The following is a 26,457-nucleotide window of genomic DNA, read 5'->3' on the forward strand; positions in this document are numbered from 1 at the left end:
TAGACAGGTCCAGTATTGGACGCCATGATTTGTCTTTTCCGGGTACTAGGAAAAGTCTGGACTAGAAACCTTGTCCCTTTTCTTCTTCTGGTACTGGTAGAATAGCCCCCATGTTTAAGAGGGAAAGTACTTTTTTCTGATCCTCTGCCCACTGATTTGGGGGCAGGTCTGGCCACCCGTTTGGTGTTAGCAATGTGTGGAAATTAAATCTGTATACCTGGGACACTATATTTAAAACCCATTTGTCCTGGGTTATGAGTTGCCAGTTTTTTGCATGAAGAGCAAATTTTTCCCCCCAAAGGGGCAGCTGAGAGGTAAGTGCTTGGTAATTATAAAGGAAAGTCATTGAGACCGTTTACCATAGGGTAGTGTCTTGTTATTTCCAGATTTGGAGGTGGAAGCACCCCATTGCTTAGTTCTGAGAGTCCCTTGGGACTGAAACCTGGTGCTTTTGATGTGTCTGGGTTTGGCTTGAGTGGATCTGGAAGGAGCTGGAAAGGACCAGTTCTTAGTAGGCCAGTGCCTACTAAATCTTGGAGGTTGCACTTTTAAGAAATCTTTCACAGTGTGCATAGATTTAGCTTTATCTTCCATCTTTTTTAGAACTTCTTCAGCCTTCTTGCCAGACAGACGGTCCTGATGTAAAGGAGCACCCAACAATTTTGCTTTAACATCATCAGGCAGAGATTGCTCCTTAAACCAAGCATGCCTTCTAAGCACAGACCTAGTAACAGCAGCCCCGCAAGAGGCCTCTAAAGAATCAAAACCACATTGCAAAGTATGTTTTCCAACTTGTTCAGCTGAATGCAATAAATCCTGCAAATCGTTATTTTCCACACAGTCAGAAATCAACATCATTTTCTGTTTAAGCAGTCCAATGATATGTTGTTGATATTTTAGCATATGAAATTGACAGTTTAAAGCCCTGACTGACAGGGTTGCAGAAGTATAAACCTTTTTACCCAATCTGTCCAGCGCCCTGGAGTCTCTATCAGAAGAGGAAGGATTTTTAGCAGTAGAAGCCTTAATGTCCTTGGGCCCCTGAGAAATGGTTTCTGGGTCCGCAACAAGATTTTTGAAAAGGAACTTGTGGAACTCAGGAACTCTGTAGTATTTGTCAGGTTTACTAGGAGCCAGAGGCAGGGAATCAGGGGCCATACTGGATTCCGAAAACACATCATCAACAATGTCTAGTACAGGAGGTATAGCCAAAGGCCTATACTGAGGTAGGAGGACGAAATCCCTAAGCCTCTTTTTAGATTCAGAAAATCCCTGACTTTCCCAGTGGAAATGCGCCCTTAAAGTATGTAAAGTTTCCCCAAAAGAAAAGTCCTCAGGGGGGGAAGCAGAGGGGAAGGAATCCTCTGCATCAGAATTCCTCATAAGTAGGCATGGACAAATCCAAATCCAGGTCATTAGAAGAGTCAGAAGAAACAGAGTCCTGTTCAGAAGATTCATAGTCAAGCTCAGGCCTAGGCCTCTTGGAAGGGGGGTGGCTACCCCTGATTAGAGTAATTAAATCTTCAGCCATTTTGATCATTTGTTTTTTAGGCATAGGGGCCTGAACATGTGGCTTGAGCGAAAGTTTTTTTAGACATAGATCGAGATTTAGGCCTTAGTTTAGAAGGTGGAGTCAGTTTAATATGCAAGTCTGTAGGCCTGAATACACCCTCAGAAGCCGGTGCCTGCACAGCGGCTCAGGACCCATCCAAGTTAGAGACATCCGCGGGTTCCATAGGTGAAGCATCTTGTGGCATACCTGACTCTGAATGGGTCTCAGTAGAGGCCTACGAATCATAAGTAGCGGGTATCAAGGGCTGCGAAAGCACCTCACTGAGTACCAGCAAACTGGCGACTGGCTTAGGAGAAGCATCGTCGTCAGTTTTGGACCTCAACGGCCTGTCTCTGTCTTTTTCTTTGTGTTTTTTCGGTATTCCGGTAGTCAGATGGCTAAAAGATGTCATTTCTGGATAATTAAACTGAGAACCGAAATATTTAGAGGCAAAAATGTACAGACGACAGATAGTGCGCTGATTAAATAAAGCACAAAACCGACAGCAAGGTACGTTGTGGTCGGGGCCTAGGCAAGGGATACAGTACAAATGAAAATCTTTTTGAGGTATTTGCTTCCCACAAGTAATGCAATTATTAACTTTTACTGACATTGGTAAGGAGCAAGAAGTGGTTTCTCCAATGGAGTACTTAGCTTTAAGTTGAAGACTTCGGTTCTGAAACTTGAAAACGAAAATTTCAGGAGTCGGCTGACCGGCACTTGCAAACTGCTTCTGCTTCGGGCACCGAAAGGCAAGAAAGACTGAGGTAATGACGTCGGCTGCATGTTTTATACCCCTGACGACCTGACGTCATGGAAGAAGGGACAGCAACCAACGCAGGACCCAAGACTTTGTTAATCAGGCTGACTGAGGGCAACTTGCCAGCAGATTACCCAAATGTAATGACTGCAACAGTGAAACACGAAGAACATCTGGCTGGACACTTATTGATTCTGGCTGTTGCTTTGGAACAGGTCTGGTCTGGGGACTCAGAGCTAGGAACTGATGGAGGGAAGGAAGTAGGATGCGAAACATGAGAGGGTAGTTCACTTTGGAGAGATGTGTCCCTTTCCACCACCTTGATGGTAGATGGACCCAGAAAAACTCCAATCCACCCCCTGGGAGCCAAAACATCTAAGGAAGGCAGATCCAGAATCTCGACCCAACTGTCAAGGGACGAGGCTCCCACAAGAAGAGATAGATCTGACAAAAATCAGAGACGAGCCCATCCCCTTGGTCCTGGCAGTGACACTTCAGCTCCAAGACCCATTCTGATCCAATGGCATCAGTGCAGAACTCAAGGAAACCATAGTAGAGGTAGAAGCTTTTCTCAGATCTGACAACGGACCCCTCGGGGATCTCAGATCATGGGACTCTGAAACTACAGGACAGACTGGAGGAGGAGAAAATATGGTTGCAGAAGTTGTAAGGCTTACTCCTGGATCCAGTATGGGATGGAGTTTGTAAAATGCCCATCTGGACCTGCGCTAAGAAAAACTTTTGCATTATCGTATCCATGCTTGCTTCCGACAAGCTCATGGATGACCTAGCCAAAGAAGTGGAAGGAGGTCTACAGTGCTTCTTGGGTGTTTGAAGCAACCTTGAAGGCAGGTAGGAGAAATAGGTCTAAATGAATATTCAGGAGTAGTACTCCTGCACACAGAAACCTCTTTAGGATCCGAGACTGTAGGATCCAAGGGTACAGTAGTCGGACTTATTGCAATGATAGATTAAGAATCAGAAGGCTTCAGATCCAATGGTAGAGACTTTAGGCTCTGAAAGCATAGAATCTGATGTTTTCCTAGCATTTGTAGGAGGATCCAAATGGAGGTCTTCAGAGGAAAACATTTCCTGTACTCCAGGGGAGCTGATTTACTATGGATGGGATTTGAGCCCCTGAAGTAGAAGTAACCAGCAGAAGTCCTCTCAAAATGAGTTCACTATGCTGATCCGCTAATACCCTTGGATTAAAGGTGGAAAATATTTTTGCAGTCAGGTGTCAAGATGTTCAGCCCCTAAACAATACACACACTCCTTATGACCATCCAAACTCAGAATTTTATACCCACAAGTAGTGCAGTTTTTAAACCGTGTGTGCTTCTCTAACATGCTGGCAGAAAAAAATACCCACAACAATACAACAAAAGGAGTACAGCGACAGCAAGGAACACAAGGCAGACTATTTTTTTCAACAGAAGAAAGCTCAAGCTACCGACAATGATAAATAGAAAATACCCTTATACAAAGGCCAGGGTAAAAAGCGACACCAACAGTGGTATTAAAGAATACTATTAAAATAGTAGAAAGGAAAGGCAAAAAAACCCAATGCTAGCAAGAAACTTGAAAAAAGGGAGGAAAACCACGTTTGAGAAAAAAGTTAAGAAAAAACAAAGCTTTGTTACTACTTGCAACAACTCAAATTTCTTGAGAGCTATGGAAACCTGTGTCTGTTCGCAAAGGCTGCAAATGAGATCTGAAGCTTTGGGGATACAGCAAAGCGTTATGGGCAAAGGAAGGAGTTCAAGAGCTGGATCCCAAGTCTGAAATAAATGGCTGAGTAAGATCCAAACCCATACGTTGAGTAAGACTAGAAAGGACAACATCAGATTGGCTAATAACTTTTAAAATACAAGACAGAACTACAATTTTCCGTGCTTTTCAATATTTTCCCTTGGTTTTTTACACCTATTTGAAAAAAAAAACTTATCAAAAATGTAAACAAAGGACAGCAGTACATATATCTATCTCTATAACAAGAACTTATAATCTTCTAATTCTAAATATAAGAATTTTAATACACTTTTATACTACATCCAGCAGCACAACATGACATTATATTGTAACTCACTTTTTTCCAGCCTTTTCTTATATCTTATTTCAGTTGAATGCCTGGATACACTACAATTACAGAAAAGTACTTTCCTTACTGTATCTCTAGCATATACAAGCAGTCACTGATAAAAATCCCATCCCACATTTAAAACATATGACTGCATGCTAAATAGCTCTTCTTTACAAGATACTGTATAATTTGCATTTTTAAATTTTTATACAAATATTGATAAGTAAAAATTACTCAGGCTCTTTAGACTCCTTCTAAGCATAGGGACACAAAGTTCAGTTTATGCTTTAGAGTCCTGTCACCAGTTTAAAACCTGTCAGACTTCAAGACTTTTTAGACAAGTCTTTTTGCAGAACCAGAGGCTTTACAGTTCGTCCATTTACTCAATTTCACACCAATAGCAGTCTGGTTATCTCTACTTCATGTCCAAGGCACCTCTGCTTTTTTTTTTCTGTTGCTCAGGCACTTTGCCAAGGCAAAATGCTTGTTGCTCACATATTTTACCTTGGAACACTGAAAAAGGTTTCAATGGCAAAGTCTGTGTGGATATTTTTACTGTTAGAAGATAAAGAACACAGTCCACTTTGGTCAAGTGGTTCACTCTTTATTGGCTGAACTTTTCAATTTCCTCCTTAGTTTGTTCTGCACAGAAAATGTATTTTATCCTTAAAGAAGAATATTCTAAAGACAGCTGAATACACCAACTTGAATTTTTCATCTGCCTCTCAACATTCCCTACCTGCCAGGATAAACTTGCTTCTCATCTATTTGATGTATTGTGCATTATCATTTTTCACAAGCACTACAATACCCTCATTTTTCATCATTTTCCCTTCTACTACAGCTTTTTCAGAAGCCCATTTTTTGCTGGTATGATTGTGTATTTAATAATACAGGTCTTGGCTGTTTTCTTGGTCAAATTTAGAACTTACATATAATGGCCCCTTCTTAATTAATAGGTCCTGCTGTGGAACTCCAGTACAGCTGCTTATTTGTGCTTTCATAAAGTTAATGCAGTTTATTCCTTCCAGTTTCTCTGGTATAGCAGAAAATCTCAGGTCTTCTGTGTGCTCTGCCTTCTAATCCTGTTTCTTGAAATTGTTCTTGAGAAGCCTTGCATTCAGCTATTCATTCATTTACTAAACCCTCTGATGTCTGTAATTTATCAAGCTTATTTTAATAGTTACTTACAGTTTCTACTTTTTCTAGACTTTTGTCATTTGACTCTACATATTCCTCTAGTGTATTGCTCATTTTAAACACCTCTGAGCGCATCCGATTTATTTTTTCCTCTAAAATATTGGAAGTCATCTCCTGTCATAAAGGTGAAATCTAAACTGCCTTTGCTGAACAGCTGCACAGTTCTTCCCAGCCAGAGTTTTTTTAATCTCCTTTTCTGGTTAATTTTCTCACACCTTCTACAAATGTCTTTATTGCTAGTATCCAGGCAGTGTAATTACTAGCCAATAGCTGAATTTTACCAAGATTGACAGTTTGTAAAAATGCCAGTAAAAGTTATGTTGTAGTTTTCACACTAGAAGAGCTCTAGAGCTCTAATCAATCTGTTGCTCAATGTGCAACCCATCTTAATCGACCATCTTTAACGGAAGTGGCAAAGTGACTACTTGAAAGCATTTGATTTTCAGTCTTCAAAAATAATTACTGTATTTCAAATGATCAAACCTTCAGTGTTTTACTCCTGCAAGTATAAAAAAGCATTTTTATTCATCCATAAATAATATAACCTGCTGAAAAAATATTTCTCCTAAAATTCTTCTTAAGTACCGGACAAAGTTTTGGGTGGAATACAAATACTTGCCAATGTAATCCTCCTATGTCTAGTGTACAGAGCAAAATTTTCTCAAAAATTATGTTTTTCAAAGCCTCTACACTTGACAATTAAAGATACTGTGTTACACCCAGTGTTTTGGAAAGGTCTTCATTATTTTTATTTTAAAAATCTCCTTTGGTTCTCTCTCTCCAATGAGTTACTTTTGTTCTTTTGCCACTCCTACTCCTTCCAACCCTTTAACTATCCCCAAAGCCAGTCACTTTGTGATCTTAGTGGTTGGTATGGTGAAACAAGGTCACTTCAAGGTCAGTCTAAAGTGCTAGAGGAGATTCATCTTTTCTTTTTCAGAACCTACTCAGTTGGTCTATGCATCCAATGTCTTGAAATGACTTTAGGAAGTGTGCATTTCCACACAAGTCTGCCAGAGTCAATGGACTATTTTGTCACCACATCCTGCAATACCATTAGGTCTGTCACAGAGTCAGCTATGCAGAGGTCTTAACTTTGCTCACTCCCCCAAAAATGATATGTGCCAAAATATGCTCAGTCCTCTTGGCTGCCACTACTATGCCACAGACCACTTGTGAAATCTCCACTGCCAGCATGTGGCAGTGGTATGGTCAACAAGCTTATCACTGAACAAACATGCTACTGAAAATACCTATACTGGTTACAGTGCACATCACTCACGGAAAAAACAAAACAAAAGGAAGAGTTAACTGAATGCGCTACTTATTTACTGATATCAGTAGGATTCTAACTCGTGCATCTAAATTCATCAGAAATCTTCATACCTGTACAAACCCCAAATTACAGCTTTCTTTTTCATGGCAAGGTAAAAAATGGCAGCATCCAATGGATCGCTGTTTCTCTGAAACGCTGCTTTGGCTACCTGTTAAAATAACAGAATAATGAACAAACTATTTCAAAACTAAAATGAGAGACTTTTTATTCATATATGGCAATTATCTGATTTGGCCAAACAGTTTAATTACCAAATAATAATGTCACTATCATTTTCTTATAGGACATACAGATTTACATGTATAATGGCTGTCAAAATTAGATAACTAAACTTTCAATCAGGTCCAGCAAAGAAAATCCAAAATTAAGTACTCCAGACATGTACCTTTTCTATGCACCTACGAAGTGTGTTGGCATTTCGGACCCACCAACCCACTCCCATGGCTCTGAGCTCTCCCCATGTAGGATCACCTCTTTGCATTGAGGGCAGTTTGTTAAGGAGTTCCTCTTCAGCTACTGAATGAAATGCCCATGCAAAATGACCAGTTGAAAGACCTAGGAGACACAACATTTAATTTTCAGTCTTCAAGAAGGTGGTTGAGTTGCATACAGCAAGTGTAAAGCATTTAATCAAATAGGTGAAAATGAATCACACTCAAAACTTAACCAGGCAAAGATTAGCCTACAAAAGTGCCTCTGCTACCGGCACCTTGACTTGCATGTTTTATCTCTGAGCACATGATTATGAACACACGAAGCACTAAAGCATGGATCTTTTGCACGCAACTGACAAAACCACTGTACCGTTTAATAAAAGGCAAGAAACAGAATTCAAACACTAAAGCAAAAAAGGTCATAAAATACAAAATGAGTGACTAAGACTGGAAGACGAATTTTAAAGAAACCTGAAGTGGAAAATGTCAAAAGGAAAAGAAAGAAAATGAGCATAACATACAGGCAGATAAGTTGCACCCATGTACAAGAAAATTAGAAGTAGGAAGAGAAAATGGTCACCCTAAGCCTATGCCTTGCCTTCTGCATCATTGACTCCATTCACCTTGATCTCCTATTAGTTCCACTAATAACAAAATTAGGAATTTAAATCTCCACCAGCACATAAATAAAATTTGCTGGAGAGGCAAAGTTAAGACCTAGGGCCTTAACCACCACTTCAACAAACCTTCCCTGCAAGTTAAACAAAGTGACACTACAGTATATTTAAATTAAGCCTGGATGACTAGATGAGTGTACCCATAAATTTACTCCAGGATTGAGCTGCTCTGCCTTTCTTAAGGATGAGGTACAGAAGGAGGGTTGGTATTAGTAAGGCATAAGTGGTCTTCTGACTCAAATGCCTTGTATTTCCTAGATCATGCTCATTCACATGGGAGTGGAGCAAAACATTAAGACAAAGACTGACGTACAAGACTCAATGGTGTTTTGGACTGGAAGAAAAGAAAACACAGAAGCACACCTGCTCATGTAGAAGTCAAGGAAAGCAGCAAATACTGCAAAGGTGTAAGATGACAAGACTATTGTCCAGCATATCAAAGGTAAATCATTTGTTTTAATTTTAATCAGGTAAGTGAACTAATCCCAATGTGGATGACCAACAGTTACTGCCTAAGCCACAACAGCATGAGCAAATGTAATTTATACAGAGAATTTTGAGTATTCAATCAATGATGTTTTGGGAAGTGGGAAGAAATAGATGTCCCCAAAGAAAATCTTTGTAGACAAAAGGAGAACAAAAAAGCTACATAAACAGAGAGTAACTATAGGTCAGGAATGAACCCCTAAATCCTCAACCTATGCATCAGACAAAAATAACCACACAGCCACTGTTAAATGCAGCTTCAACTACTTCAGCAGTGAAAGGACAGCATTTATGACTTTTTTTTGGAGGGGGTGGAGTAAGTTTCTAAAAACTAAAACAAAATGCAAATCTCGGGATTTACTTCAGCACACTGGCTGGATTTTCAGAGTCTGCACCCTAGAAATTACTTGCCTTCTTATTCATGGGGATGGAAGGGTTGAGAACAGCATCACTTGCAAGAAGGCCATGGCACTACACTGGCACCATAAGATTAGACCACAGCACTAGACTGGCACAATCAGATCAACTCTTCCAAAAACAAGATTTCAACTTGCTGATCAACATGATAGCAATACAGAATAAAGCAGACACCTGGCTACAGTCCAGCCTATACTTAAACAGCCACCACACATACACACTACAAATTACAAAATGAAGTGTATCAAAGATACTTGCACAAAAAGCATCTGTAAGTTAGTGCTTGGGGATAATGGGATGCTGTACATGGGTCTGAGAGACCCAAAGAGCAACAGATTAGAAAAAATACAGCTATGGAGAAGAAATTCACTTAAGTATGTAGTTTAAGATGGCAGCACCACTGTAACCAGCTAAAAACAGAGCTCCTGGCAGTCAACAGTTTATATTTGTAAAAGCTAGCAAAATTGTAGTTATATGCTTACCATAATGTTGGTCCTCCTTTGTCTGATATGACCTGTGGGTCTGTGAGCCTCTTGCTAGATCCAGATGGTAAAATTAGTACTCCAGCCTCACAATCCTTTAATTTTTTTCCCCATCCTTAAGGCATCAGCAAATTGAGTTTGCTGACCAAAGATACAGAGAAACCTGCTATAAACCTCAAAAGGAAAAAAGTCCTTCAGGTCTTCAACAATTAGATATATGAAGGACAACACTGGGGGCGATAATGTATCAGAAGGATGAGGATGAAAGGATCCAGCATTATGATAAAGTATATAATCACTGTATCTAATTCATTCTGTCTATCTTACCTGACTTGTGGGTCAGAATCCCCAGCTACTCAGCATTTGGGTGTCATCATAACAAGAGACCCCAGAGGAAACTGACTACAAAGGGAGATCCACATCTTGAAATCATTAGCTCCAGCTTGTAATGTTTAGTAAAGGTGCATAAAGAAGCCCATGCAGCAGCTGCACAAGTCTTATCCACAGAAAAGTTGAAGGCAGTGGATGTGCACTGTTATAAGAAAGTCCGTCTATAATGCACAACTAATACAGAAAGGGATTGCTTCCAGATTTAGGGACATCACTGTCCTCCTTTATTCAGCTCACATTAGGCCAGTCATTGAATATAATGCCGCCTTTGGCATGTACCTGTCCAGACACATGCTGCAACTGAATGTCCACAGATACCTTACTAAAAGGATACAAGGTCTAAGAAACTGGTCCTACATAGACAGACTCAAAATCATGTTACTATACTTTGTATTCTAGCGTGCTAAGAGGTAACCTGGGCCTGGCATACAAGGAACCTCTGTCCCAACACTCATGGATTTACTGCACATCAGCAAGTCGGATGGTATCAGAAAATCAGTGTTACTCAGTCTAGGGATGTAATCCTCTTCTGCAACACCAACAGAATGGTTTGGACAGAAAAGTACATCTTGCAAATAATACCAGTGCTCTCGCACAGAATCACCATCAACGTTGGACAGTGTTTATCCCTGCCCATATTCAAATTGGATGGGAAATAGAACATTTACCCCAGGACTGCCTCCTGTACTACTAATGGGCAGGTAGCTCTTAAATGCTCTATTCAGTGCATGGGTCACCTTAAATTACTGTCAGTATGATCCCATTTATTCACATTATGAACAATATACAACTATCAACCATGGGATGGCTAAAGCCAATCTACCGCTAGATGGAATAGGTTAGTTTGAGCAGAAAAAGGGAAACTGGCTAGGCTTAAAATGACCCACAAGGGCAGCCAGCAGAGTATTTAGCTATGAACCTACAAGGCCACCAACAACATAAAATTAGCTTTAGGTATAAGCAGCAAAGGGCGATTGCTGGGAGAATAATCAAACATTATACAATGTGAAATCCATTTACACAAGGTGATCTTGGACACCTTGGAGCCAAAGCCTATTAAGAGCAAAGAAAAACAAACAGAGTCTTTTCTTATGGCCTTAGTTCTGTGAAGACAGAAGTGTAACTGTCCGTGCACATCTGAAGTGTTAAACAAGTATTCATCCTTGCTGGAGTGATGGAGGAAAGATACTAGAAGACAGATGGGTTGCCACAAGTTAGATTCTAATGCCACTTTGGGAAGAAAGGAGGGATTAATGCACAGAGATGTTCTGTCTTTGTGGAAAACCAAATAAGTCAGAAAGATGATAGTGTACTTGCAACTAAGTCTTCCGGCTGAGATAATCACCACAAAGAATAAGGTCTTCCAAGACAGGAATCTTAATGGAAGGTACAGGCTGGCTCTTATGGGGACTTTGTTAAGACCTCTAACACAAAACTGAGATCCCGTGGTAGGACTGCTTCTCTGACTGGAGGATGAAGCAGAAACACATTCTTAAAGACCTTGCAAGATCTATGAGAGGCTAATGAATGTGTGTTGAAGCCTTGCTGAAAACTGGAAATTGTGGCTAGTTGGACCTTGATAATTCAACAACTACAACTGGAGGGAAAAAAGTTCTGAAAGGAAGAAAAGCACTTAAGGAACAAATGCACCAAAGAGGTCCATTTCCTGAGCAGCAGCCCATGCTGTAAATCACCTCTACTTAACTCCTGTATACTCAACAGGAAGATTCCTTCTGGGAGTCTGAAAGAATACGTACTACCTCTTGAGTCAGGGAAGAGTCTTTAGCCATTATAAGAACTGGAAATATCATGCAGTTAGCTTAAGGGTGAGGAGATTTGAGTGAGATGACCCATAGGGCGAGGAAGTTCATCTCTGGCATCCAATTGCAAGGGAGGCAACCTGATGTGATGCCAGACTAGGGGGAACCAGATTTACCTCACCCAGTATGGAGCAATGAGGATCACCATGGCTTTGCATCTGATTACCCTTTGTATTAACCTACACAGCAAGAGCAGAGAGGGTGGAAAGCAAAGAAACCTGTCTGGTCACTGCCTGATAAGTTTCTCTAGATGACTGCCCCTTTGGGGAAACAATGGCAAAATATTTGTTGCATACCTTGTTGACTGGGGAAGTACAGAGATCACAGCAAGGACAGCTCCAGTGGTAAAAAATTTGATGTGCCTTCTCCACAATGACAGACCACTCCTGAGACAAAAGAACAGATCTAATGAGCCTGTTAGAGAGACAGCTGGCTTTCCAAGGATATGCAGTGCTATGAAGAATACTAAGTGGATGCCAACTGCATCACTCTCATAGCTACCCAGGGGGCAGGATATATCAAAACACAGTCCTGTTGCTCGCTTGGATGGAAATCATCCCTGAAGGTGAGAAGGCCTGCAGTCCCTGTCATCATCTCCAGGCTAATGATGTGAAGGATAGTCTCCAGTTCTGTCAATGTACCTTGGACAATCCTGTCTTGATAATGTACCCCCACATCCATGGTTAATCGTGCTGATGCTGGGAGCAAAATAAAGAGCCTCTCCTGTGAGATTAACAGAGAGGTCTACCACCAATGCAGATGATTCTTGGAAAAGTTCGGAATTCTGATGGGTGCTGTCAGTGAATCTGTCAGCTACAACCACTGTGTTCTTGGCAACGACTGTAGAGTCCTCTTATGGAATAATGCTAGGTGAACCATTAGAAAAGTAGCAGTCATAAGGCCTAGAACCCTTAAAACAAGAACGGTCAGATGAAATACAAAATGAAGCAGATTCTGCACTGCAAGTCTTAATGACTGTACTATTTCTGGAGGAAGAAATTAGTGCAGGACTTTGTATCCAGGTGGCATCCAATGAACTGTAAAGATTAGGTTTGCTGTAGTTGTGATTTGTCACAGTTAGTTGAAATGCCCAAGTGCAAACAGAACTGTAGCAAGTATTCTCTGGCCTTGACAAGAGAGTCTCTTGATATGGCAATGAGGAGCCAGTCTGGATAAGGGAACGCTGTGATCCCTAGCAGCTATAAGTTTGCTTTTATCATGGTCATGTACTTGGTAAACACTGTCTGTGTGTGTGTGTGTGTGTGTGTGTGTGTGTGTGTGTGTGTGTGTGTGTGTGTGTGAGGGGGGGGGGCTGTGGTGAGACAAAGGCAGGACTCTGAAATGGAAGTCATGGGCTCCCATACAGAAGCATAGTAAAACAGAAGTGTCAAGAAGGTTTCTATTTTGATGTGGAGGGTAAGAATCCTGGAGATTGATCAAGCACATCCAATCATTTGCCTGTAAACAGAGCAAAATTTCATGCACTGTGACCATTCTGATGAGTTTCTTTTTGGCATACTGGTTGGGTTCACTTGGATACAATCTTGTTCTGAGGTCCATCTTTTTCTTCAGAACCAAAAAGAACCTGGAACAGTAATCAGATCCTACTTGGTTTGTCTGGACCTCAAAGTGTTCTTTTCTGAAGTAAAGATAGCATCTCCCTTCTGGCTGGTGGAACAGTACATTTGGAAGTGGCAGTTTGGGAAAGGGAGGTTTATAGGAAAAAAGGTATGTTATAGCCTATGAATATTATCCCACTGACCCAAAAATCCTGTATGATGGCCATCTATGCAGGCAGGCAGAGGGTTAAACAATCGCAGACCGTCTCCTGAGTGAGGTAGTCAGGCAGCCCTCAAGAGATGGTTAGACTGCCTATCAGAGAAGGGCCCCTGATATTACTAGTTCTGTGGATGTCCACATCCTCTGGGTTTGAATTCATTAATCTCTGCCACTGCAACCCCTTTCAGAGGTGGACTGATGCCAGGATTTTCTAATCCATAGAGACTTAACCCCTTTTGGTTCATACTGTATGATCACTAAGGGTTCTCAGACTTAAAGCCTACATCAGGCAGCTGTTTACTATCTTGTTCACATCTCTGTATTCTCTCTAACAGACTGACCAAATAATGATGATACACTGCTTTGAGACTATCCAACAAAATCACACAAGTGAAGTCAGGCACAACACTTTTGTGATGCCTGTGTAATCCTCTCCCACTGCCTCACTGACTGCATTACGCATGAACCACATGGACAGAGTAGTAATTTTAAACATTATGCGCAAGGGAGCCTCTAGCTGTTTTGTTAAGTCAGCAATGGGAAGATGTTTTAGACAGACTAGGGCTTTTCCGCCAAATCTCTTGGAAAATGGTTCATACATGTGGCATAGTTCAAGGCCCACAAGGCAAATGTGCCCAAAGCATACACTCACTTTTTAATCCTGTCCATCATCCTAGGCTCCCTGTGGCTGTACCCTCCACAAACTCTTAACTGCTACGATGATTTAATTGATTAAGGGACTCTTGGACCAAAGCAGGCTGTTCTTTGGGGGGGGGGGGGGGGGGGGCAGAGAATTTTGTCAAGCTTCAAGTACATCTTCAAAATAGTCAGGCTCCTGACAGCCTATCTTTGCAGCCAGACTGATGAGACAGTCTGCTGGAGGGACCATCCAAAAAGTTGAGGGGACTGAACTGTACTGCCTCAACACCTGCCTGTGCAGCCTAAAAATGTGGGTCTCTAGACCAATATTCCCTGTGATAAAGATGTTCCAAATCCTCACTGAAGTTCTCAATAGGGGATTGGGGGAAATCCTCTCTCAATCCTCTAAGTCTGTGTTCAAGGTGACTATCTCATCTGGGGAGTCAATGTGCCTCCTCCTTGCACAATTTTCTTTGGAACCTCAGGTAGTGGGGAATCTGAGTTGAAACTAGAGGAGCCTGTATAGCAGCACTTGGAGGAGACGCTATGATACCTCCCATAACCTCAAAGGAGAAGCCAATGTCCACCCAATCCAAGGAATCCCCCACTGAGTGGTTGCACAATCCCCTCCATAGAAGAGTTTGGTGGCCTTGACAAAGGAATTCCAGAATCTGACAAATCAGACAGACAAGAGGAGGGGAACGGCACCATAGCCTTGAAGGTCAATGACCCTGAAAACTGCTCCATAAACTATGGGTTGAAAGATGGTACTCAAGTGCTGATTTTGCGCCATCAGTCTGGAAAGGCCTTAGAGTCAAGAACATTAGATAAGAAAACTTGAGAGCAGGAAGCAGGGTTCCACTTGGAGCCAAAAGTCAACAGTTTCTGGCAGAACGTCAACCAAGATAATACTGGATCAGAAGATGGGACCAGAGAAAGAGCAAGAAAAGGAGATTAGAGACCTGCCTACTCCACCCTCTGAGTAGAAGGGGACAGGACACCCATATCAATCTGTCATGATAAAAGCCATCATCGTACAATCCAATGCCATGTCAGAAGAGCTCCTAAAGGACCAGAGATGACTGAAATGGGGGGGGCTGACAAGAGAATCTTGAAAGCTCCTTCTTGGAAGATGTACCTGGAATCATATTCCTAGCTGACTTGTCTTCCATAACAATAGGCCCTGAGGGGAATGGAGCCAATGTCAAAGATCAAACGAAAGAATCAATTGGCTCCAACCTGAAAACTTTTGAAAGTACAGCATAAGGAGGCTCCATTAATTTTCTCTTTTTGGGATCCTGATCTCTGTCCTTGCCTTTGGAGCCGTCTTCTTCCTTGATGCGAGTACTTTTATCTTTTATGACTGTCTGCCTCTGGATCTGGTGGCACTAAGCCCTTAATCATTTATTTTTTCCTCCTCTGAAAAGATACACTATGGAAAAGTCTGCTATAAGGTGTTCCACACCTAAATAACTTGATTGTGCACATTATGCAACAGGATTCTGTGCTCACACTGACGGTGCTACTTAAAACTCTTCTTTCTCCTTGTTACTATCCACAGTTAAGCAATAAAGAATTAATCACCAAGCAACAATAAAGCAACTATTGGAAGAATAGGCAGAATATGTATGCGTATATGGAATCCGGACACATGCTCGACTAGCATATGTCCGAATCACAAAACATCGAACACACATACACGAACATGCTTAACATCGACAAGTGCTTCTGTGTATGTGTGCCTATTTCGTAGATCGGACTACAGTGCGGGTAAGGGAAAATTCCCTTTTCCCCACTGTAGTGCGAATTCGGAGTAATAAAGTAGGGGAGGGTGCAGGGGGGGGGTGAAGCCCCCCTGCAGAAATGTAGATTTTTTTTGAAGTACATATACACGGAAGCGCTTTTCAATGTTAAGTGCTTTCGTGTATGTGTGTTCAATGTTTTGTGATTCGGACATATGCTAGTCAAGCATGTGTCCTAGACCCGTGTGTGTGTGTGTGTGTGTGTGTGTGTGTGTGTGCGTGTGTGCATATGTATATAAATATATATATATATATATATATATATATATATATATATATATATATATATATATATATATATATATATATATATATATATATATATATATACATATATATATATATATATATATATATATATATATATGTATGTGTGTGTGTGTATATATATATACTTATAGATGTATATATATATATATATATATGTATATATATATATATCTATATATATATATATATATATATAACTACTTAAACTTGAGCACTGAGAAAGTCCAAACTACTACAAAATATTTTGTTTTCTCTTTCAGAGAAGGCTGATAAAGTGAAGGAAAAAAGGACAAGAGGAAATCAAAATGAAAGAAAGTTGTAAACTTTGAAATACACTAAAGGCTGTCAAATGATCAAGAAATAACAAGAAAGAAATTTACAAGAGGTGGAGCACTTAGCTTTGTTCATAGGTTCATACTAGGCTATCTGCCCAAGGGCATTTATAAGCCTAGCCCAGAGTTTTGTGGCTTTCGCCACCCCTTTAGTTTGAAGGAAACTATGCCCATTATTTTGCTGTGCCTCTGTCAAGCAGTGACACTGAGGTAATCCCTGGGGTATGTCTGCAATCTCCCATCCATTGGTCAAGATTTCTCTTGAACAAGGCCAGCGAGGTGCTCTGCCTCACATGTACCGGGATTTTGTTCCACAGCATAGGGAGTCTCTGGGTGATGAATCTGTCCCTCCAGCACGTCCTATTAATAACCGTGTCAAGGTTTAAGTCTCCCGCCCTTGTAGTTCTGAGGGATCTAGATTTTTTGAGGTGAAGCATGTTCATCAAATCTGGGTTTGACATGGCCTTGTATGTCAGGCACAGGTCACCTCTGAGCAGCGTGGCGACTGAATAGAGCTGGAGTTCTTTCAGTCGGGCAGCATAAGACATATTTTGAGACCCTTTATCCTTTTGGTGAGGAACTTTTGGGGCCTTTCCAGCTGCTGCAGGTGTTGGGTCAGATACATTCCGAATGGGGCATTGTACTCAATCATTGGTCTGATGAGTGATGAGTACTGGGGGACGATGACCTCCCTTGATCTAGATGTGAATCCCTTCATGATCAGGTGGGCAATGTAGAAGGTCTTCCTAACTACTTTAGCAACGTGAGTGTCAAACGAAAGGTTACTGTCAACCTGGGTCCCCAGATCCCTGATAACCTCTTCTGTGCTCAGTGGATTGCCACCTATATGGTAGCTAGGAGTAACCTTGTTTTTCCCGAAGGGTATGACTATGCATTTCTTGGCGTTTAACTTTAGGCCATGGCTCTGGCACCAGTTATCCGTTTCTGTGAGACCCTTCTGAAGGATATCTGTGTCAGATGTGTTCTCGACTATGGCGCCCAGTTTGCAGTCATCTGCAAACTTTGTCAGCCATAACCCTCCTGTGTTTGCTTGTACTTCAGAAAAGTAGATGCCGAACAAGACTGGGCCCAGGACTGAGCCCTGTGGGACACCACTTGTGACAGGCTTTGAGTCTGACATGGCGCCAGCAACTCTGACCCTGTGGGTTCTGTCACTTAGCCAGTTTGCAACCCATCTTGTGATGTATGGGTTTACATTTAAGCTGATGAGTTTTTCAATGATACCTGAGTGGGGTATTGTGTCGAAAGCCTTTGCCAGGTCGAGGTAGGCTGTATGGACTGCCTTTCCCTCATCAATGGCCTTGGTGACTGTTTCGAAAAAGTCAACCAAGTTTAAAAGGCATGATCTGCCTTTGACAAAGCCAAACTGGGTTGGATCCAAAGTCTGCAAGTTCCCTATGTCTTTATTTATGAGTTCCATTATGATACTCTCCATAGCTTTGCAGATCAGGCTTGTCAAGCTGATGGGACGGTAATTTCCAGGGTCGGTGGAGGCACCGCCTTTGTGAAGTGGGACCACAGTTGCCGTGCGCCACTCCCTGGGTACGTATCTTGAGGTGAGGCTAAGATTAAACAGCTGTCCTAACTGCGGGTTTAATTCCTCATTGAGTTTGTAGAGCACACAGCCGGGGACACCATCCGGTCCCATGGATGCTGTGTTTTTCGCCTTGGAGAGAGCAGTTCTCACCTGGGCGTTAGAGATGTTTGGGGGCCACAATCCTCTGGTATAGATATCTCTCCTTTTGGGGGGGAGGGGGGAGAAGTTTGCACTGAACCTGTCAGCCAGTATGTTGGCAATGTCTGTAGGTTCAGTAATTTTCACATCATTTTGAACTAATTCTGAGCATACCTGGGAGTTTCCTCCCAGGTTTCTAACATAGCTAAAGAAGGCCTTATGATTGTCTTTTGAGTCCTTAGCGATTTTTCTCTCAAAATTTGCCTTGGATGATTTTATGAGAGCTTTTAGTTTTTTACTTATAATGATCAAAGGTGTCTTACCTTTTAAGGATTTTGCTCCATCTTGTAGTAGCTTCCTCCTTTTGTTGTAGAGCTTGTTTATGGCTGGGGTCCACCAGACTGGACGCATGCCTTTGGTACAAAGAGTCTTTGTTTTGTTTGGGATTGCCTGATCCATGCCGTCCTGTAGATGCTGGTAGAAAGCATTTGTAAGTGATTCAGCGGCTTGAGTAATGTTTTCTGCCGGCTCGGGGGGCCTTAAAGGAGACCACACTAGTCTTTAGAAGTGTGAAGTCGGCTTTTGAGAAGTTCTTCACTGTGGTCTTTTTTATCTCAGGTGGGGGCGGGATGAGGACCTCCAGTGAGATTAGTTTATGATCTGATCTCACCAGTGAGGGGTATACTTCCGGTGTTGAACATTGTGATCCCATGTTCGTGATGATGAGATCAAGTATGTTTTCACCTCTTGTGGGGATGGTGACTAGTTGTTCCATGGCATTTGAGTTTATGAACTCCAGGAACCTTTGGGCTAGAGTGTTTGGGGGCTTGAGTAGTGATCCTAGTCTATATTAGGGTAGTTGAAGTCACCTAGTATGATGGTGACTGGAGATACATTTATCCCCTCCAGTGTTTTCAGGAAAGCTATGTGAGGTTCCTGAGTTTGAGAGGGTGGCCTGTAACATGCTACAAATTGCAGAGCAGTCTTGCCTATGGTTAATTGCACCTGGATGGTCTCCGATGCATCGTGCGTTGCCACCAAACTTGAGGTGTGGGTGTCCTTGATGAATATGGACACCCCCCTCTTTTCTTGGTGTTGTCCGGATTTTGGGGCCGGAACGCATGATATGAGGTAAAACCTGATAGTGCCAGGGTGCTCTCAGGAGCCTTGAACCAGGTTTCAGTCACAGCACAGACATCGATGCTCTCCATACTGAGGAAGGCCTCGAGTGCGTGCAACTTCAGGTGGAGACTTCTGGCATTGAGCAGCATTACCCTTAGTTTTTTTCCTTTTTTGTGTTCTAGGGTGGTAGGTTTAGAATTTGAGCCTTGCCTAAAAAAGGCACTATGGGGGTGACAAGAGCCTTTGCCAATATCCGGAAGCCCAGGGGTCACAGGTGCAAGCCGTCCTTTGCGAAGCAGCGTGGCTTGTCCAGCATGTCATCCCAGGCAGACAGACATTGGATCCCCTTTGAATGACACCAGAGTTTAAGCCAATTATTAAAGCTGATCATCTTATCTCTGTATTGTGGCATCATTCTTGGTGAAGGTAGGATACTGCTCAAGGTCAGGGTCATACCTGCCTGGGCTACATAATCAGAGAGCTCCTCAATGTCTCTTTTCATGTAGTCCAAGGAGGTACGTCTCAGGTCGTTTACACCAGCGTGGACAATGACTGAGTCGTACTTGTACCGGCTGTTGAGAGACCTGAGTGCTTGCGTTATGTGGCAGATTCTAGCGCCCAACAGGCAGCTTACTGTGACCTTCTCCTTACTCAATCTGGTGAGCGGGAAGTCAGTGTCTCTTACTATGGAGCCACCAATGACGAGTGTGTCTGGCATTGTGTTTGGCCTTAAGGGCTGTGACTGTTTGGCACACTGACTGTGTGGTCTATGTGTTGCATGTGTTGTGTCCTGAGGTGGTAGTTGTTTGGGTGTCTGCTTTGGTGGCCTCTGCTGTTTTGGTAGATTTTTGATCAGAGCCTCCGAGTATGTCTTTGTTTGTTTATGTGTATGATTTGAAGTTGTGATAGTACTATGTGAGACTGGGTATGTGGTGTGTGTGGTTACCTTCTTCTCCTGTCTGGTCTTGCCAGTCCTATGTTGAGAGAGCTCAGCCTCCAGTTTGGCTGTATAGTTGCATCTCTCGCATGTATTTGTGTTTTGTGGGAGAAGGAGAGGGTTGTCTGTGTACATGAGGCAATTGCAACATTGCCTCAATATTCCCAGGTTCACCAGCTGAGCAGGAGAGGACACTAGCAACTGATCCCTCGACATGCTAGAAGGAATAGACAAAAACTTAAAAAAAGACTCCGGGGGATGTGGGTGATCGAGAAAGGGGTTTTAGGTTGGTGGGGTACTATCTATAACAAAAGTGCTATATCAAGGTGAAAAAGTACGGTAGGAGCAAGTGCTAGGCTTTACAGATAGAGAATAGTCTACTTAGGAATCAGGTAGAGATGAACTTTATAGTTATAGGATACGCTGGTTAGATCAGTAAGTACAGTTCAAGGAAGGCTGTTTTAAGGGAAAATTTGAAGAGTGGACTTTAGGTAGCCCGAATAGTTTAACCTTGATTAACCGCCGCTGCTCTTGTGTGCTCCTGTGGCACCTCCGCGCTAACGCGCGCTTTACCGTGCTTTATAGCAGGGGGTTGAAAAGAGCTAGGAATTGACCCAAAATAGCCAATGGACTACTAGTTTCTGGCTTGTACCACTCCGAATTGGACGAATAGGCTGCTCAGTGCTTCCCACTCCCACTGGTAAGCAAAGAAGCTTCCCTTTGCCAAATATGGATATGGAACAGTTTCAGGAACCAAGACAAAAACCCAGGGATCAGCAAACTCTGATACTGGACTATTCTAGTTCAGGCAAGGCGGGAAAACAAGAGATATAGTTTTTTTTTTTGTTTTTTTTCTTTTTTTCAACAGAGAAGGAAAAACAGACAGTAAATGCTTTTAAATGCTATAAATCGGCTAGAGCACTTGAGTGTGTAGCCTACAGATACAATTTGCAAGGGATCATGACCACATCTAAATTCTGAGGCAACAAACGAGATCAGAGGGAGTTTCACATGCAGATTCATTATGGGTAGGGAAATTTAAAAGGCATTTGAGGCTAGATCACAAGTAGCATGAGGACCTACAAGTCTGATCAGACAGATGGGATGAAGAGATCCAACTGCAATTTAATACAGATTTGCTAGCTAAAGAGTCTACGACATCCAGAAGAACATCAAGGAAATGAAAAATGTGAAGCAAAAGGGAGAAAAACTGTAAAACTCAGGCAGAAACCATTGCGGCAGAACAGATCTGGGAAAGCAGATAATGGTAGAAAGAGAAAACCATTCATTCATTCAGTTTTTAATTTCTCCAGGTCTTTTGAGTTTCTAATACCAGGTTGGGAATGGACCCCATTCCTAAGTCATAGTATGACTAACGTTCATGAAATTAGTATTGTTTCAGTCTTTCATGTTGGCCAGTAGTGCTCTTCGCAGCACCCGCAATGTGCCCAGTAATGATTCCTTCTGCAGTTCATATGGAATTACATGTACTGGTAACATATCTATATGACTGTAAATTTTTTATAAGACTTATTGCTCCTACTACTATTGGAATTGTCTGGATACCTTTCTTCCACATTGCTCGTTTCTGCCTGTATGACTGTCTCTCTTTGTACGCAAGACACTGTAGTCACTGGGTGTGGCAATTTCAATGATCAATGCTACTTTTGTCTTCTTTTCTTGGACCACTATATCCGGTTTTCTAGCATCTGTCTTTTGAAATGTTGGTAATGGATGATCCCAAATGGTGTAGATTACTTCATTTTCTTTGTGGCTCATGCTTCCAGTGTTTTTCAGCCACTTCAATACCATAGAGTTTAAACAATCCCCAGTGCAATAATCTCGCCACATTATTATTCCTTTCAGTACACTGTCCTTCTGGCATTACTATATCGCAAACAGCAGCAAGGTATGCAACCGTTTCCAATTCGGTTTTACAAAACCTACATTTGTCTGTCTCTCCCACATGTTCAATGGACTTTTTAAACCAATGTGTACGCAGTCCACTACCTTGGGCCACCAATATTAACCTTTCATCTCTTGGTTTGAATTTGCCACTCCTTAACCATTCCTGTGTTCATTCCTGATCAACATGAGGTTCTTCCAGAAGTTTTCTATACTTGCAACTGTATTTATTATGCTTTTTCCACATTCCTTGCCTTCTCATCTGATCCTTCACCTTATATTCTCTCTCTTGCTTTTTGGCACATTCAGTTGCTACCCGATTTTTATCTGCTTCTGGTTTGATTTCCATTCCTGCTAGATGCCGATATGCTTCTGCTAGGTTAAGCAGAGAAGTCATCTTAGATTTATTCGCCTCATGTTTCAAAACTATCACTACATTTGGATCTTGTGAGGTCAGCAGATATGTATGGAGACCCACGACTGCAGATCTGTACATATAATCAGTTTTAAGGAGGCCCATCCCTCTTTCGGAACGGGGAATATATAAACTTTGTATGCACTGATTTGTATAAGTCATTTGGCGAGCATGAAGCATCTTTCTTGTTTTCCTATCTAATCTATACAACATGTTTTGGCGCCAGTCACTCACTCCAAAATTGTTAAGTTGGGACTGGAAGAGCAAATTGGTTTATAGCTTGGATTTTGTTCCTAGATGTCAGTGTTGTTTTCAGGATTAATTTAAGTCTTCTGAAGTATTCTTTACTAAGTTTCATTCACATCTGTTCGTGTTTTATTGTTGATCCTTCATTAATTCCCAAATATTTATAGACTCCTCCTTGCTTAAGCTGTTTATATCACATTCTTGTCCCAAACTGATGTTTTCCTGGCGTTGCAGTTTTTCTGATTTAAAGGTTTATTTTGCATATTTATCAAGACCAAATGACAATCTTATACCATCTGAAAAAGTTTTGACAACTTGCAGTTGTGCTTTCAGTTCCTCATCTGATGAGCTATACAGTTTTAAATCGACAAAGAAGGTGAGAAGTCTTTACACTTTGCTGCATTCTAGGAGCCAGATTAGAGCCATGGACTAAGTTGTTGAGTTAATGGATTAAGGGCAAGGCAGAATAATAACGGTGACAGAGTGTCACCATGGAATATTGCCCTTTGAATTTTTATCCCTGGGATAACAATTTGTCCTTTATCATGGCTTAATTGTAAAGTGGTCTGCCACTATTGCATGATCACTGTAATGTAATCGATCCGTGAAGGGTGTATCTTATACATTTTTAAGCACTCTTATCCATGAATGAGGGATACTATCAAATGCTTTTTTGTAGTCAATCCATGCCATACTTAGATTTATCCCATTTTTACAGTTCTCCACTATGACTAACAAAAAAAATGATCCTTTGTTTCACATGACTTTATTTTATTGCCCTTTTGTTCTACTGCCATAATTGAGTTTTCTTCTAAATGGCTATAAACTCTGTCGGCATCAATTCCGGTGTATAATTTATACGCCGTCAGAAAGTAAATTATTGGTCTATAATTTTTACAGTAGCTTGCAGGTTCACTCAAGTAGGAGCATTATTTTTCCTGTTGTTAGCCAGGTTGGTGTCTGTTCTGGGTGCACATATAAATAGTTCTTACTCATGGCTAAATCTTCATCCAAAGATGTTAATACTTTCAACCTGAAGTTAGGTACTTCATCTGGGCCTGGGGTTTTCCAATTAGAGGCTTTTCTTAACTTTGTTTCAGTCTCTCTAGCTGTTATGTCATCCCATTTCATATCCTGTACCTTTAAACTTCTTATTCTTTCTTTTACTACTTCTATCTTTATTATGTTCCACAGGATTTTCATAGATACTTCTCCAAAATGTATCCATTTCTTCTTTTTTTGGCGGTCTTTCAATTCCTTTTATCTTACTTCCCAGTTTTCTATAAAACCTTTTTGGTTCCTCAATAAACTGCTTATGTTGCACTTTTCCACTATATTTATCTTCATATCTTCTTTTTTCCACCTGTGCTGAAATTTTTAGTTTATTTGCGATATTGCATGATAGATCCTGGTCTGTTCTAATACTGTGCATTGCTTTTATCACATCTACCTTTCTTAGTATTTTTGTTGATCTGTTCCCTCTTCTATAGTCTTCGAACAGTGACACTTACCTTAAATGCCTTATAATTTTCTCTGTTCGATATTTCCATGATGGTATTCGATTTCTCCCGTTCCTTTCCCTCACTACCCTGTGTTCTTGTGGTAGAACTTTATCAGTTTATTAATTTAGCTGCACAATAATATATCCTACTTCTGTTATATCACATGGATCTCTATGAATAGTCCTAATTACTGTGTTAATTAGTTTTATCACACTTCTGACTTCTTGGGTTTTATTAACCTTCTGCTGTCTATTTCTTTCATTAATCTTGATATATCTGTCTATGTCTATTAAATCATGCAATTCTTCTCTTAGCTCATTTTCTTCCAAACTGAGGGCACATCCCTTGTTTTCCAATTCCTGCAGGCATTCTACAGAAGGCTCTACAGCATCTTCATGTGACACAGTCTCATCGATTTCATCATGTGTCGTCTGTTGCTCTATCATATGGGAACTCACTGGCCTATCACTCCTCAACATTGACTGCATCACAGTTTCCTGTTCCTTCCCTTGCTGTCTAGCTTCAAGTGAATGTTTGTACTGGTTTCCTGTGGAAGGCTCCAAATTATCTTCATATGGCACCTGACCAATTGCTTCCTGTTCCACTGGTTTCTCCTTAATTTGGATATCTATTACTCTATCCTGTTGTGGTGCTTTCTGAATTAGACTTTCTACACCAAGTCCTTCACTTTGCAGGTACTCCATTAAAAAGTTATGTACTCACCATAACGTTCCATGTTTGTTGTCGTTGATCTTGTCTTCTTTCTTGTTGGTTGGGTTCGGAGCCGATCCTCGGCTCTGACTCTGCCGTATTCTAAAGCTCGAGCTTCCACTGGCTTGAGGCTAGACCCTATCCCATCATGCCTAGCAGTAGTTACCTAGATCTCTTTTGATATAACCCATAACACTAGACTACCATATGCAGATATATAAACTATAGGCATATATAAATATATATGTATATATACATACAGATATAAAAACCCACCAAGCCATAAGGAGAACTCCTCTTAATCTACCCAACACACAAGGCAGGAAGGGAATCAACGCCTAAATAGCCAAAAGATGGATAATTCCTCTTGATCCTCCAGGAGGGGGAAGGAGGGTGGGATGCAAGAAGGAAGGCGAGATTAAGGATAACAAACATGGAACGTTACGGTGAGTACATAACCTCTAAGTTATGTTGTCCCTATCTCGTCTTCCCTCTTGTTGTTAGGACTGCATCCCCAGCACCTTCTTCTTGGGTGGCTCAGTGGAATAGACTCTTTAGAACCATGGAACCAAAGGATGCCCTGTTCTGGGAGGCCACATCTACTTTGTAATGAGTGATGAAGGTATGGGGATTAACCCACGTAGCTGCTGCACAAATTGAGTCTAAAGGCAGTCTGGCCTGAAAGGCAGTAGAGGTAGACAAGGCCCTAGTTGAGTGTCCTCGAATTTTCCCTGGCAGTTGTTTGTTCTATGAGTTATGGACGTAAGTGACGGCGTCTGAAAGCCATTTTGATAAAGTTACTTTTGAGACTTTAAGTTCCCTTTCTGTTTTCTGCAAAAGATACAAACAATTGGTCAGATTGTCTGAATTTTTGTGTCCTGTGCAAGTAAAAACGTAATTGTCTATGAACATCCAGTTGGTGGAGTTTATACTCTGCCTTGTTGCCATAATTCAGAAAGAATATAGGTAGTTCCATTGATTGATTCAGATTGAACTCTGAGCAAACTTTTGGTAGGAAAGAGGGGTTGGTTCTGAGAGAAACCCTATCTTTGTGAAAAATTAAATAAGGGGGACGAATGGACAGAGCTTGTAATTCTGATACCCTCCTAGCCAAAGTAATGGTGATCAAGAAAATCATTTTCAAAAGTCAAAAAATTTTAGAGGACAAAAATTAGCCAGTTAAAACAGAGGAAGAATCAAGGCAGCTAGGACTAAATTTAGATCCCAAGGAGGAAGTGGTTCTCTTACTGGGGTCTCCAAAGGATAGTACCCCTCAGAAAAGCTTTGCATATCCTATGGGACATAACGTTGGAACCTATTTCTCCCACATAAAAGTTGGAAATAGCAGCCAGTTGAACTCTGATAGTTGCTGCTGCTTCTCCTTGGTTAAAAATTTCAATGAGGAATTCTAGGATCTTTGAAATAGGAGCAGTAAAAGGATCAATACTATATTTGGCTGCCCGA

The 26,457-nt window shown here is 41.4% G+C and overlaps 1 protein-coding gene across 1 annotated transcript in view; it reads right to left on the bottom strand.

Annotated features, from left to right (window-relative positions):
* The window catches only part of DMXL1 (Dmx like 1), a 2,737,735-nt gene that overhangs the window by 1,623,498 nt on the left and 1,087,780 nt on the right, over positions 1–26,457 (bottom strand). The window contains exons 21-22 of the mRNA XM_044059165.1: positions 7,317–7,486; positions 6,982–7,079 (exon numbers count right to left, since the gene is read on the bottom strand). Coding sequence (XP_043915100.1) covers positions 6,982–7,079; positions 7,317–7,486 — 268 coding nt within the window. The remainder of the gene's footprint in view (positions 1–6,981; positions 7,080–7,316; positions 7,487–26,457) is intronic.

The sequence above is a fragment of the Protopterus annectens genome, chromosome 17.part0 (assembly GCF_019279795.1).
Source record: "Protopterus annectens isolate FY-2018-M chromosome 17.part0, PAN1.0, whole genome shotgun sequence".
Classification (NCBI taxonomy): Eukaryota; Metazoa; Chordata; order Ceratodontiformes; family Protopteridae; genus Protopterus; species Protopterus annectens.